Source organism: Plectrocnemia conspersa, unplaced genomic scaffold, assembly GCF_051122295.1.
Source record: "Plectrocnemia conspersa isolate PC_06_02 unplaced genomic scaffold, ASM5112229v1 ptg000001l, whole genome shotgun sequence".
Classification (NCBI taxonomy): domain Eukaryota; kingdom Metazoa; phylum Arthropoda; class Insecta; order Trichoptera; family Polycentropodidae; genus Plectrocnemia; species Plectrocnemia conspersa.
The window spans coordinates 29707812-29723792 of NW_028277165.1; the positions used below are offsets into that span (position 1 = coordinate 29707812).

The following is a 15981-nucleotide window of genomic DNA, read 5'->3' on the forward strand; positions in this document are numbered from 1 at the left end:
CGATTGAGACCAATGTTTAAATCCCATATTATCCATATTTTATTAAAAAAATATAACCTTGCAGAACGAAATAAGTAATTTATATATAAATATAATTTGGATCGATCATTACAAATTTACTTTTTCTAAATTATCTTTATATCGCAGATGAATATAAAAATAAATAATCAAATTTTCGTTTTTATTAAATAAAACTTCAGCTTTGAAATATGCGTGTGTTTTTATGTACATAAAAACACTATATATTTGCTGCAAAATTAAAATAAAATATTTATATTATAATTAAATGCTAATTAATATTAAATCAAGTACGATTTTTTATGCTACCACGGTAGTATCGTAAAATACAGAGTCATTTATTTTTAATATAAACCTAAGCAACACTAAGTACCAGTGCAATTATCACAGCTTTCTAGGTGCAACTGACGGTTTATGTGGTCAAGCATTCACATATACATACTGTAACAGCATAGTTCTCGTATACTAGAACATGAAAGTTAATTAAAAATTCTCACAGACCCTGAACAATGATCCCACATATCATAAGCCTAGCCATGCGCGATTGTATGCTGCTGTATTGAAACTTGTGAAACCTGCGCAATTTTCATCGCGTGAATATTTGAACGCGGACGAGATTAAAATCACTCGGAGCCCAGTGGCTGGCAAATCGGTCTATGTCCTGTGTACGAGAGCTCATCCTGTTCGCGGATGTTGCGATTGCGGAACTAACTCGATAAAAACGAGTGAGAGAGATGCATGAAATTCATGCTCTGATAGCGAAATGGGCCGACGTTAATTCGAATCTAGAACGATGAAACATTGGCCACTTTCGTGGTAATATTTTTGCGAAAAACTATTGTGTGGCTTAAACGCGTTTACCGGTACGATAAATAAGCGAAAACATTTGTTGTTTACAATTGAAAAGCCTTACGCCTAAATACACATAAGCTTTGATCTTGTTTTTAGGTTTAAATGTCACTTAAACCTTAATGTATTCCTAATTTTTTCGTATTCGGAGATCAATTATAATCGATCATTACCAATCACGTTTTCATTTTATTTTCTAATTTACCGAATGATAAATAAATAAATGTCATTATGACGATCAAACTAAGTTATTCATTATGACAATCGATATAATAAAAAAATGTCAAAACCATTGAGCATTAAACTGAAATTTTATTTTGCTATGATTTCATTTAAGTGTCAGTAAAAATAAATTTTACTGGTAGTATACATTTGCTTTAGGTAGCATTTACACATGAAGGAACATTATTGATATAAAAATGTGTGTTTACATACTCTTTAAATAAAATGTAAAATCAGTAGTGTATGAACTAAAGTCAAACTCAAAATAGTGAAATATCATGTGCGTGTTTATTTTTCTCAATAATGCTTTAGGATAGATTAACTTATTTAACAAGATTAATAAAATTAATTAATTTTAATAAGATTAACTTATTTTTAATATTATTTTTTAGGAGCAATTTTTTATTAGACTTGAGAAGCGGTACTCTTAAGGGGGAGAAGCTATAATGACATTGTGGCAATTCGTGGAAATATGTGGAAAATTATTTTATAGTTGTTTGTTTAATCGTATTTTTTATTGCAATAAATAAATATTTTTCACGCGTCCCAATAAATACTATGTTCATTGTTTTAGCATGATAATGGCAATAGAATTGTAATGCTCAACCACTATTTATTACGATAGAGCTCACAAAATGTATATTGTCTATTTTACTAGAAGGTGTGCTTATACTCGAAAGTATTAAACATTCCTTTTGTGTAATATAGATACGACGATTTCTATGCTTTGATCACCACGTTTTTGTTTGGACGTTCTGTAATAGAAAACATATAAAAAAATGTACGTTTTCTGTAAACCTTTTACACAATTCTGATTTTAGTTAAATTAAATTCATTTACTACATTATTAAATTTAACAATCAAATATTATTTACAGTTTTAGTTTACTAGGAAAAATCGCAAGTATTCTCCAAAAAATATTTTATGCATTAAAGTAATATTTCAAATCATAATAAAAAAAGTTGTTATGTGCAATTTAATTATTAATTTATCTGAGCTATTTTAATGCAATTTAAGCATTTTTGCATTAGTTTCAATTCCAGTAAAAATACACAAAGAACAATACGAATTTGCTCTTCATAAACAATTATAAAGGAATTATAATTCCTACAAAATATTTAGAGCACATTGCATGTTATCAAAACCTGATGGTAGATATGAGACATTAGGAATATTAAGGGCGAATATATATTTTTTCTATTTCATATAAGTTGAATCTAAGTATTTATTTAAAAATAATACTATATATATATATACATACATACATTAAATTAAAAAAAGTCTAAACAAAACGAATCTGTAGTAATTGATAAGACCCAATTTACATCTCTATGATACGACAATGATAAGGTTTATATATGTTTTAAACCCAAGTTTTTCAGGTGTTTGTCATTGACTAAAACCTTTGATCTATTATGTCTTACCAACAAAGTTGATTAAGTCCTATATAATATTAACTAGACTAGTGCTGTTAAATGTTGCTATGGGTATGAACATAATCTTTCATGGTGAAGTTATTAAGTATTTAATTTATATGTAATCACAATTTTGGAATTGAAAGCATTTAGAGTGAAAGTTCTACTCTTCGTAATATTATTAAAATAAATAAAAAAATGGTTGCTCTATCTATTAAATTAAATACAATGTTTAGTAAAACTATAAAGCATTGTTTTATGTAGTTTAAGCGCTTAATCATATTTAGATAATTTAATATTTGCTTGACCCATTTTGTATATAATTCAAATGGAAATGACTGCCAATACATAAAATCTGATTCGACAAATAATTTTAACTGCATTATTGCTATTGCATATGTAAATGAGTTTGTTGATACAAAATATAATTATTCAAAGAAAAGCCAGATTGGTTATTAAATATAGATACAAGAATTAAAAAAGCTTAGCTTTTCAGTTTCAAACATCAGTGTAAAAAAATATTGTGCTTGTTTTGATTGCCTTGTATAATATTATCTCTAGAAAATAATACATAGGAAATAAAATTTTTATAGATGCATAATTTTACGTATAATGCTAAAAACAATATATGATATTTAGCACTAACATTTTTTACATATTAAAAAACATTGGCATACTACATTCATAATAAATAAAAGTACATCAATTTCTTTAATGATTAAAAATTAAAAGTGTTTTACGCTGATATTTTTTTTTCAATCTATTTTAATTTAATCAGGAGCCATCGTAAATGGCTTTAGACCATGACATCCGTAAAAAGGTTTCCTCTCGATTTTGCACGTTTATCTCGCGCAATTACCCGCGATTTTTCCCCTCCAAGCATAATTTATCATGATTTTTCCGCGTTAAACATCCGACAGTTAACCGCGAACGCTTTAATCCTTTCTCGCATGAGAATAAATATAAATCTCCATTTGAGATTTCGTCCCCCTATGTGTTAAGTGCTTATTAAATTGCTCCTTTTGATATATTTTTATATTTCAACATTATATCCCCACTTTTTCGAGCACGCTCCGTTGACTGGTAGCAATTTGCGCGAAAGCGCTTCGACGTTGATTCTCACATAATGTAAACAACGGTTATGTTATTTTACATCACGCCGAAAAAGTATAAAAGCAGCATAAAATTCCTGTGACAAGTTATTGGGTATAATACCTAAATACAGTTTCTAAAGATGGATGCTTTTAACACTCTTAATGCATTCCTTCCCTATAATTAAAATCAAGGAGCAATGAGAGCAAAAGTCCTGTATGAAATTGCTAGATTTGTCTTTAATTTATATTTATATAAATAAATATTTGAGGCTTTACTATATGTGTATTAATAAATACTGATAATTTAATAACGAAATTGAAAAATAAAACCGTTAATAAAATATTTACATTATTGTCATATTTTTTATTGAACTACAACAACCTTACTTTTACTACTAGAATACCATATTTTAAGTATATATTCCAACCAAAAAATAAAAGCTTTTAATTTTAATTGATATTCTGATTTAATAAAAATATATATGCCACTCCTTAATTTACAGATTATTAAATTGCATTTTTATTACCATTCATTTGCTGTTAATTAATTTTAGTATTTAAAAAAAAATAAAAAATGCATAGTTACGCAATTTAAGTAAAGATTAAAGGAAAGTATTGTTTTCGCAAAAACTTAATCAGATTAACATCAGGGAACAAATTATTTGTTTACACTTTTTTATTACAGCTTTGTGAATTTACATGAATGAGAATTTTTAATTAATAAATGACAATAAATAAATAATAACACAAAACCACGAATATTATAAAAAAATAAATAATGCATTCTTAAACGGGCTCGGCAACCACAAGGCTGGACACTTGAAGGTTGGGCGGAATTTATTTAGTCCGATTCATACATTTTTTTTAATTTGTATAATTACATATTTGGTATTTAATTGATTTTTTGGTAATTAACTACATTTATATTATAAACAATAAATCGTATTTACACAATAACAGCAATGGGAAGAATTATGTTTATGTGCTAGAGAAGCATTAATAGTACTATCTTTAATTAGGTGATTGTATCCACACTAATGATTTTTAATGTGAGCAGAAGTATCTCAAAATTAAAATTTTTTAGTACCTAATATGTACAATATAAGCTTAATTTAAGTATAAAAAACCTAATCTGCGATGATCAATTCGAAATATAATTATATAATATTCATTATTTTTGATCTCCCAGATACGACTGTAATTTAAAACACATGCTTTATAATTATTAGTCACCGATATATACCACTGATTTATAGCAATAGTTGGATAAACGAACAAAGAATTAAATGACCGTCTAAATCCGTATTATTTGGGTAAATTACTTTAAACTACATTTAAGAAATATCTAACTAATTTGAGCAGCATTAAAGTTTAGAGAAATACAGCAAAGCAGCTTTACCACTTCAACCGCCACAGTTTGTTTAGTCTAGCCGTCATTTAAGAAACGCCAGGAGCTTAGAAATGACTCATTCACCCGTCTATAATATTGTACAAAATTTATATTACGTACATAATTTAATATATAAGTTTATTGTTTACACTTAAGTTATACTAACATTAGTTAAAAAAATATTTCACAATACCAACAGTAATTTGGATCGTTTTCACAAACCATTTTCTACAAAATCTAAGTCGACAAAAGATTCACTTTTTTTTTTGTCCATCAGGTAAAAGCTGCATAGGTACGTATAACAATAAGCCAATGGACCGCACAGTCCGGCTTTGGGAACCTTTCAGATGTAAACGTTCTCGAATCGTGAATATTCATGGTTGTTACCTCGTTACGGCGCCGAGCGAGGCTCAACAATTCCGCTCAGCATCTTTTTCCAATGAAAGCCGATGCATTAAAGGATTTTCAGGACTTTACAAAACCCCGGAGTGGAGAACGAGAAGCAGACTCTCCATCCCACAACGACCAAAATAAATCAGCTAGCCCATTAATAAATTACCGCCGCTCGGATATGAAAGGGAGCAAGTGCCGAGCGTTGGACTTTATCAAAGCGAAAAAGAAAAAGGCTCTCGATAGGTTATTTTTTTAGTCCGAGATCACTTTTGACCTTTATAAGGTGGTTTTAATACGGTTTGTCCGATTAAAAGTTTGCGAGCGAGCGGTCGTTGAGCGTCAAAGGATAAAAGGGAAATTTGCACATACAAAATGCGCGTGAATACATTTAGTATGCGGGGTTAGTCGATACTAATTTTATTTATTTTTCGTATTAAATTTGATTAGATGTTAAATTATTTTATTATCAAAACACTATTTTTTTATATTATATTTAATATATAATTTTATATATAAACACACAAAATCATATACATTTCTAATATTAATAGTGAATTTATTAGTTTTTGTATAACAGAGCAACTTGTAGTTGTGTTGTTGACATTGTGGATACTGAATGTTTGCACAATAATTTTGAAATTTAATTTTAATTAAATTTATGGCGGAGAAAGCAAAGTTAAAGCAAATTTAAATTGAGTTTTAAGTGCAATTGCATTAAGCTCTAGAATTTTCCACTTTGATCCAAAAAATGACAAGTAAAGCTGCACTTAATAATATAAATTCTTAATTAACAGCTATTTATACAGTTTATCTTTCATGGGATCAATAGATTTTATATAAAATGAAACTGAAAATTATACGCAGAATTGCTTTTAACACTAGCCAAAAGCTTAAGTGCATTTAAATTTAACATGATATTAGTAAACTTAATTACACATGACACACCATTAATACATATTTAATTCGTAAGAGCTGAAATTTTTAATTATAAATACATTAAAGCAGCAGTTTCTAACCGCAAAAAATTGACCATTTAATTCACAAATATATTTTTTTCCCAACAATTTTAAAAGAATAAATTATAAAAATATGTTTATTACAATAATATAAATAATTTAACAAACATACTAATTACATATACTGAACAAGTTACTGGTTTAAAACCATTTTCGTTATTAAAATTGTTATTAGCTAAAATTTGATAAAAAAATATGAATATAAAATAAAACGTTGGTGGCTAAAATTTAGGAGACACAAACTAAAACCTTTTACAATTTTAGCAAACGAAAAAAATATAGAAAAAAAATAAATTAAATATTATTTCAAGTACATTTAACTGAAGATCTGTAGCCATTGATATGTTGTCTTTAGCCTCTTATGAATTATGTTCTTTGGCATTTTGTGGTTGTATTTAAATTTAAGGTTGTTTCTATCTTAGTCTCCGATAGAAGACATTAGTGTGGCTTCGCGAAATATTTTTATAATATTTTCTAATATGAAAAGGGCTGTGTTCTTTAATTGCTAATATGAATATTTTTAAATTAGTATGGAATTGTGTAAAATATATTATTTTTAGCTAAACAATGAATGACTTGTAATTCAGAAAAAATAGTTACACCGGGCAATCATATCTTAAAATACGATTAAAAAAATATCAATTAAAATTGTGTTTTTTTAGTTTGTCTACAATTTGTGAAAATAATTGCCTCTGTTTTAATTTGGTTTGTCTACAATTTGTAAAAATAATTGCCTCTGTTTCAATTTGGGTTTAATGAATTATAAATTAAAATTGTATTTTCTTAAGTTTGTCTACAATTTGTGAAAATAATTGCCTCTGTTTTAATTTGATTTCACCTTTCAAAATATTTATTTAGGTTTTCAAAAGATTTTTGTAATTTTTCCGCGATTGATTTAGGATCGTAAGCTCTTGTTAAAATATCTGTATCGTCAGCGTACATAGATAAATATTTTAATTTTTGGGATATCGTTCGTTTACAAGATAAAGAGAAAATTCCCTAGGGTACTCCAGCAGAATTTTGTATGGTATCGAGTGTTCATTACTTAGTAAAACAACATTAAGTGACTCATGTCAAACAATTAAGATAATGTGTTGTCGAGTGATTTTTTTGAGTGAAGTTTATTATGCAAAGATTATTTTAACGGCATAAAATTTTTTTTTTAAATATTTTACTCAATGGTGCGATTACTAATCGGAGTTTTTGGATCCTTATCGAATTTTAATTGTTTTTCAAATGCTTGTAAAATACCCAGAAGGCAGGCGTTAAAGATGTATGCTAAGTAATGACAGCAAATTCTAGAACAGTAATTAATCAACATGTTATCATAAAAAATCATTAATAATGAGATCCTCAAACAAGACAGTGGGAATAAAAAATTAGAAAAGAAACCTCAAACAGAGAAAATACGATTCATTTTATTTATTATAGGATTTACAATATTTATGATAAATGGCCTGAAAAACCGATATTTTTTTCGGAAAATAGTGTTAAAACCATAGAAATTAAAGCTTCGGATTGCAACTTTGCATTCTAAATATATTTTTAAATTCAAAGATTTATTTTGAAATAAATTTGATCTTATTAAATACATTTCTAGCATCGTATCAAATTTTCTACAGTATCGCAAAATGTAAAAAAAACATTGCTTCTTCTACCAGCAGCTATTGATTTAAATAAAAAAATGTTTCGCAAATCACATGCAAATCAGTTGCAACAGATACTGATACTGATAATACAGTTGAAAGAAGAAATGAAGACATATCTGAAGATCTTTAGTTAGTTCATCAGTTTAAAAATTCGCATTACAAGTACACGAAGAAAAATATGTAGCATATGATGCTTATTTATTTGTATATATTAAATATGTTACAGAAAATAATATATTAAAAATAGCAGGTGTATTATATAATTTTGCAACCTTATTTCTGGACCTTTAAAATTAAATTTTGTGACATTTCATGACACTGAAAGGTAATGGGTTAATACATTTTGAGATCCTTTTTCCTTCGAGTAAATTCTGAATCGACTACATTCTCTTGAAAATTTTCAATTCGTTTACATATTCATTGCTGCTTTAATGTCATTATTAAACAAAAAACAGCAACTCACCTAAATTGTATCCTTGCAGTACACCATTAGAGGTATTACACTGTTCAGAAAATGAGTTTTCATACTTGAACTCATATGATATTTATCGGGCAATTAATTTAAAAATTACTTCAACAGACCTACAAACTCGAAATTAAATATTTTTTAGACATAACACTTAACACATCAAAATCTGTTGTACATCAGAGTCTAGTAATTTTAAAATAATGTTAAAAAAACATTATGTTAGTGACAGTAAATGAACAAATTGCGGCTTAAGAAACACACATCTGCAATGATTAAAAATATACGTATGAAATATAATTTGAAATGATTTTAAAGTTGCTGAAAGCCACGCTACTGGTCTGTATTTACACTAGTTTACAGAGGTGTTGACCTATGGCATTTAACAGTAATTTCTAATGTTAAATTGCACACTTAATCTGAAAAAAACTATTTAAGAAAGTAGAAGAGTTTTCAAGATATTGCTGAATTTCCGTATTTTTCATTTAAAAAAAAAAGTGTTATATATTAAAATATGTTTAATAAAATTAAAGGTAATTAAATTTACTATTAACAATTTTTTAATCAATTTTTGACAAATTAATGGTTTAGACACTATTTTATAATTTTTATAAAAATTTAAGAAAAAAATTGGATTGAACTGTGAATTCCATCAAGAAAAAAAAATCGATTACTTTACTAGATGTTGAAGCCCAATCTATTATAAATAAAATACAGGACTGTTATATATTATAGAAGTTATAAATAAAATATTAAAATTATAAGTGTAAGTAAAAATATAGAAATTTAATTTATACCTATTTTCATGATTAGCTTGACGTTGTTGTAGATATTTGCAATTAGTTAAAAACACATTTTTCAAAATGAAAATGCGGAATTTTGGCACTATTCCAAAATTTTTGACCTTATTTTTGGATTCAGCTTGCGATTTTATATAATAAATGATTATCAAATATAATCGGGCAAAATATTTTTTTTAATTTGTATATATGACTTGTTACTCTTTTTATGAATCAGGGAGAATATTTTCAATCTGTAAAACAAGAGGATCTTAAAATTATGTATAAAAGAGGGTTCAAATCAAAAGACCAGACCAGACTTGTAGACTGGGATATTCAGGAACATAATTCGCAAAGCGCAGCTTTGTAACAATAGATCCTGATGACTAAAACTACTCAGCTGATTTTATAAATATATTTGCATTATTGTATAATCTTTTTTTGTTGCTCCAAATCTTTCAGCTTGATTTGAAAATATAATAACTTAATGCCTAAACCTCACCCATTTCAACCCTATTACGTCCTGAGGGTAGAAGCGCCCTTATAGCAAAAAAGCGCTGCCGGCAATAATACGCATATAAACGCCCCTCCAAAAATCATCTTAACACATTCCATTTTCCACGTGATAACGCGATGAGGATACGCGATAATGGTATGCGTCGCATCAGGTAGCGTGTTATTTATTTTGATGACACCGCCTTTTTCTTCACGGCCGATAAGACGCGAATCATCATAACTGCGCGAGACAGTTTACGATTACGCGCATGTCAGCCCTTATAGTGTTACGGTGTTAAGGGATGCGCGCAGTGGCACGTAAAGGCACAAATTTGCGAAGGGGCTCGATTTATCAGATCACCCGGGGACGTGTTCGATCTGGGCGTAAAAAGGCTAAGACGATTATTAGGGAGGAAGATGACGCACACTCCATTCGGCTGTTTTTAAGCTCGTTAATTTCTATTGGATTGTATGAGCTGGAAACGTAGATGTACATTAGATATGTAAATTGAGCTTATTTATAAGAACAAGTTTCGCTCTAAGCTTGTAAGTGAAATAATTATAAACGTGAAGTTTTACTCTGATCGTGATTTAAATAAAGCTGTGGGTAAAATATTGTAGTACATTTAAATGTAATACGCAGAGAGAGAGAATGATTTTAGTGCCCTTGGCAAATATCAAATATGCCACATCCTAATTATACATAAATTTAAAATAAAAAAAACACATCTAAAGCTTCATTTTCCTTGCTTTTAAATCAGTTTCATTATTTAAGAAGCGTTGAGTTATATGTAAGTATTTTTTTAAGTACTAAAAGCTGTGTTAATAAATTTAAAATTTGGGTTCCGAAACATTTTTGATCGCATCCTCTTCTAATGACCGTTAGAGCCGAATCCGAATCGCCATTAAGCTCCTTAAATCCCTGTCATTGCATATCGATATTTTTAATATAAGCTAAGTCTGGTCCGGTTCGTATCATATTACAGTTATGAGTTTTCAGATTCGGAAATGTAAAGTTGTGTGATTTTATTTATAACAAGTCTCAATTAAAAACAAATATTACAACAAAAAGTTAGTAAGTCACATGTTTAAATTTAATAAGGGTATGTGAAAATTATTTCTTGTAACTCACTTTTTGATTTATATTTATCATCGCCAAAATTGTGCGTTCTGGTGGCGAGAGCCGGCACTTTTAGTAAGTAATGTTTGCTATTAACGCCCTGAAACATCATTTTTCAAATGATCTGCTTTTAAATGAAGACAACTTTTCATATTTGCTTTTATGTTTCTCAAAAATAAGTTATGACTATTTTTGGATCGTTCTTAAATTGTATTTATTGAGGAACTGCAAACGTTCGTAAATTAAATACATAAATATCTTTATCGATACTTTAAATGTAAAATATTTTAATATTACTGTTTCAAGTATAATGTTCACCCACGCAGCTTTTCACATAATTAAAAATAATGCTCTCTTTTTTAATGATGGTGGTATATTTTAAAATATTCACAAACGTTCGATTTTATTTAAGATGAGCCTGTGTTTGTAAGGGATTTATTTTAATGAAACCGAAGAGAATACTAGTGAGATTTGATTGTGATATTATTTTATAATAATAATATTAAATAGAATATAAAATTTTATGGCTATTGAAATAAACAAGAAAACTTTTATATAATAGTAATAAAATTGTAAGTAATAAATAAATTTACTTCACAGTATAATTATAATATACTGTAAAAATATATATTATTTAAAATGAGAAAGCATTATGTTTATTGTGTATTGAAAAAATATTCGTAGTCATTACCAGACTAAGCACTCGACACGATATTCACAACTCTCAGAAAAGTTAAAAAGTTTGAAATAGAATTTTTCATTACAACGCACGTTTTCGTGAAAATAAAAAATAAAATTATGTCATTACTAAAGTCGTGTAGCTCATTTAATAATTATAAAATAAATAATATTTGCCGAGAGTAAATTATTCAAGTCATGTTTAATTGTTACGGACGAAAATATTTGTCCCGTGGAAATCAGTTGGGCACATTGTGAGTAACATCAATAGGCAATTAAGTTGCTCACACCAAAAACCCCGCCCATATATTATCGTATACAAGATGGCTTTGGAAATTATATTTCGAATTTAACATAATGCGTTAGGAAATTTTAATAATATGACATTTAAAAAAAATAGCTTGTGATCACAAGCGAAAAAAGATTTAATAAGTAAGTTATGGAAAGCTTTTACCAGAATAGAAAATATAAATTTTATTTTTGGTTTTTACCATAATTTACTGGAACACCAATAAACAAGAAAAAGGTTGTCCCTTTTTTGTATCAAAATATTTTAGAAGCTCGCCTAATAATTATTAAAATCGCTTTGTATGTTGTTTTAAAAAAATGTCTAAGTATAATAATAATAAAAAAATCTATCGCAATTCAAGATATTGCCAATATACCTCAAGTTAACTTTATTTTCTTTCCATTGCCTTATTAAACAAGCTTGCAAAGAAACGGGAAAATACATTGATATTTAAACGTCAACGTCAAATTGCCGATATCGAAGATCTCTTTATTTGGCGTCCGTTAATGACATGCAAAGTCACGCGCCGCCCTTTGATGACCCGATTACCCGGGTCAAACGGCAATTCGATACACAATTTCGGCAAAATGGCCGACGTTCATTACGCACGAGATGCTAGAGACTTATATACGACCCTATCGAATCTCGAGCAGATGATCAACTTTCAATCGCAGCGTCCTAAAAAGAGATAGGCCAGGCGTATTCAACCTGCTCAACTCACTAGTTTATTTAAATTACGATAATATGTTAAAAAACTATATGATAATAGAACTTAGATTATTGTGTAATATTGTGGGTTATTTATTGACTTTTTTGTCTAGCAATAACCTAATAAACAACATTGTCTATATGTTTAATGAAGTATATTGAAAAAAATCATGACGGTAAAAGATATGTCATGACCATCCACTATCAATTATGTAAGATCTGCTAAAAGGATCATAAAACTAATGTATGACGGGAGATAATAAATAAAAAGACAACGCTTTTGGTAACCATCTTAAGGAAGTCTCCAAATCAAATGAAATTGAAGAAAAAATTAAGAGACATTTCGTTAAATCTTTAGCAGAAGCACAATAGTGTTTGATTTAATATACTATTAAGAGCAAATATTTCAGGTATATACTGATTTTATAGGATAATGCATAAAACATTTTATTGTTGTTACTTATTAGATAAAATTTTTTTTATTGAAATTTTGCACTGTATATGTTAATTTATTTATATTTTTAGGTCTCGGAAAAATAGAGTTGAACAACTTTTTAACGACATGTATATCAATTAAAAAGTTTGAGTGTTGTTTTTATTAAAATATGGACAAGTAACATGAAGGTATGAATCAAACTAACTAACTGAAAAATACGAAGTGACACAAATTATTTTAATATAGAGTAAAATATGCATGATTATATAACAATAAAGCTGCTAGTCTTCTTTTATCATTATTTATAAAAACGATAATATAGATAAAACAAGTATTTTATTAACTATACCAATATTAATAAACTATATTTATATATTAGCTATTTGTTAACTAAATAAAAACATTTCAAAATGTACTAATATATATATAGTTAAAATATTTCAAAAGGATCAACACCATCAACATATACTAAGATAAACGGTTTACTAAAGTTTGAATTGGAGTGCATACATTTTGAGATGAAAACTGAAATGCACTATTGTTTTTCGATCTCAATCTGCTAGAAAGTATTTTAATAAATACAGCTGGAGGTAAGAATAACATGAATTAAATGATCACCCCACCAAACAGTATAAGTATAACTATCTACAATTCAACGACAGAGAATAGAAGCAGTACATTTGTACATATATTTGTATTGTATTATATTATTACGTACGAAACTTAGAGTTAACTGCATGCAGCATATTAACTCATGTACAGAGCTTCATCGTGTATTATTTTATACGAAAATAGGTTAGCAAACATGGAACGATCCCAAGAGGAGAGAACTATCTTAACTACTGTACCTCTTGAATTACCTAACTGAGATATCACTTTGATGGCCGTAATAACAATTACACGTTTTAATTATATATATAGTATAATAATAATAGCCATGTGTTAAATTCCCCTTTGTTGAAACATAGCTATATTGCTTTATTTAGCCGATTCTGAACGCATAGGGTAGTTGATTTTTGTTGCTTATTTATGATGACATGTTAAGGATTTACGATCTGAATGGTGCTGAACCGCAGGCAGTAACTGCGTCCGTAGAAAATGCGAATTTGTTTTAGGGATTTAATAAAAGCCTGTGTTTTACTTATTAATTCCTGATTTATGGGTATTTTATATATGTATATATCAACTCAAATGAAATCATATTTGATTAATAATACAATTGATTGTGCAACGTACACAATATACCAGACAAAGGCAACTTTACCGCTTCGATTCACGTCGCTTACGCTTCAGACATCACTCTTTACGACTATCGTTCAAATATAACAATGTCTGTGAGAACGAAGCAAATTTTCAGCAAGAAATGCAACGTGGTGCAGTAATAATGACATTTATGCTAGATAAATATGCTTGCAACTAATGCAACGAAGGCTTACAATTAAATACACTAGTATCTTACCGGTAGTCGGTGCCGTCGCCCAGCTGTCTAACGGCAATAGGGAATTCAGACAGGCCGTGCGACTTGAGCAGCTCCTGCAGTCTAACGAGACCCTCATTGTTTTCATAGATAATGGTGAAAGACTTCCAACCCCACGCTTTTACGATGTCGACGTACGCCTGAAACAATGCAAAAATGTTAACGTTAGCAGAGGAGTCAAAGGAAACGTTCGAATGTACGCTTGAACAGGAATGCATAAGTATTGGACAGGGCACGGTGAGGCATTTCCTAGCCGGAACAAACGAAGCGTGTTATTACATGCATAAAATAATTTTGTTGCTTTAGAGTTTATCGATCATTTTTTTATGATACGTAACTACATTTTTTTGCAAAAAATATAAATATTTCTTTCTGAATACTCAATAATGTCATTGGTACTTTGATTCCTAACTTTTTATTTTTTTTAATTTTATGGCTTCTTTAGACCGCTAAGTGTCTAAAAAAGCCAAAAACAAATGTTTGCAAATCGTAATTCCTAGAGTTGGTCATAAAACTTTTATTATCAAAATAATGTTTTATGAGTGTCATCAGAAATCCCTGTCTCCTTTCGAAATATCTGCTGAGAATGCAGCTGTGAATTAAGCGGATTAAAATCTCATACATTGCAGAAGTTGTAAACTATACACAAAAAATATATTTTTTAAGAGCCCAAAAATGAATTGGGATAAAAAAATCATAATTTTTAAGTTTTGCAAAATCTTGTAAAAAATCACTAATCTTGTTCTTAATATATCCTACATTTATTGTTATAAACCTCAGTAAGTTTTTTCAACAATAACTAATTAATAAAGTTAATGGTAATAATTAAAAGCTGTTTTTTATATTTTATTTATATTAATAATAGTATATTTACATTTAAAAAGCAAAATTAATTCATCGTAAAGTAATTGTAATATTTTTAGATTAATGGACCATTTTTATATCAATATTTTTAAATATCTATATATTTACTCATTATAAGAAAAATCAACACATTAAACTACACAACATTTTATATATACTTAGATAAAAGTGATAATTTTACTACTTGCACATGTTTAATAACTATTTTTTATTGATAAAAATTGCAATAATATCATTAGATATTCTGTTTTTAAAATTATTTTTATTTACACTATCGCTATTTGCGATAACACAGTCAGTTACAGAGCTATATATTTAATCATTATTTATAATTGAGAAAAAGGTTGCAAGTTTAAGTTTACGCCTCCATTATTAGTTCTAAAGCACACAATACGGATATACGTTTGATATTCTTATCATTTTCTTTCAATATTTATTGCTTAAGATCTCAATTATGTTTTTAAACTATAATTTTTTTTCTGAACACTTTTGTTTTATTAGTGAAGTATTTATTTAATTGCTGTGATAAGTTTTTTAAACTAAATAATTTGCTAAAAACAAACAACAAATACTAATTAAGTAGTTGAAAAACAAATTGGATTCTAAGTCTGTTAATCAGTTTA

General features: G+C 28.1%; 1 protein-coding gene across 5 annotated transcripts in view; it reads right to left on the bottom strand.

The window, feature by feature from the left end:
• KaiR1D (Kainate-type ionotropic glutamate receptor subunit 1D) overlaps positions 1 to 15981 on the bottom strand; it is a 368488-nt gene that overhangs the window by 44748 nt on the left and 307759 nt on the right. For all 5 annotated transcript variants that reach the window (XM_088201720.1, XM_088201693.1, XM_088201729.1 and 2 more), the window contains one exon: positions 14477 to 14634. In XM_088201720.1, the coding sequence (XP_088057846.1) occupies positions 14477 to 14634 (158 nt within the window). The remainder of the gene's footprint in view (positions 1 to 14476; positions 14635 to 15981) is intronic.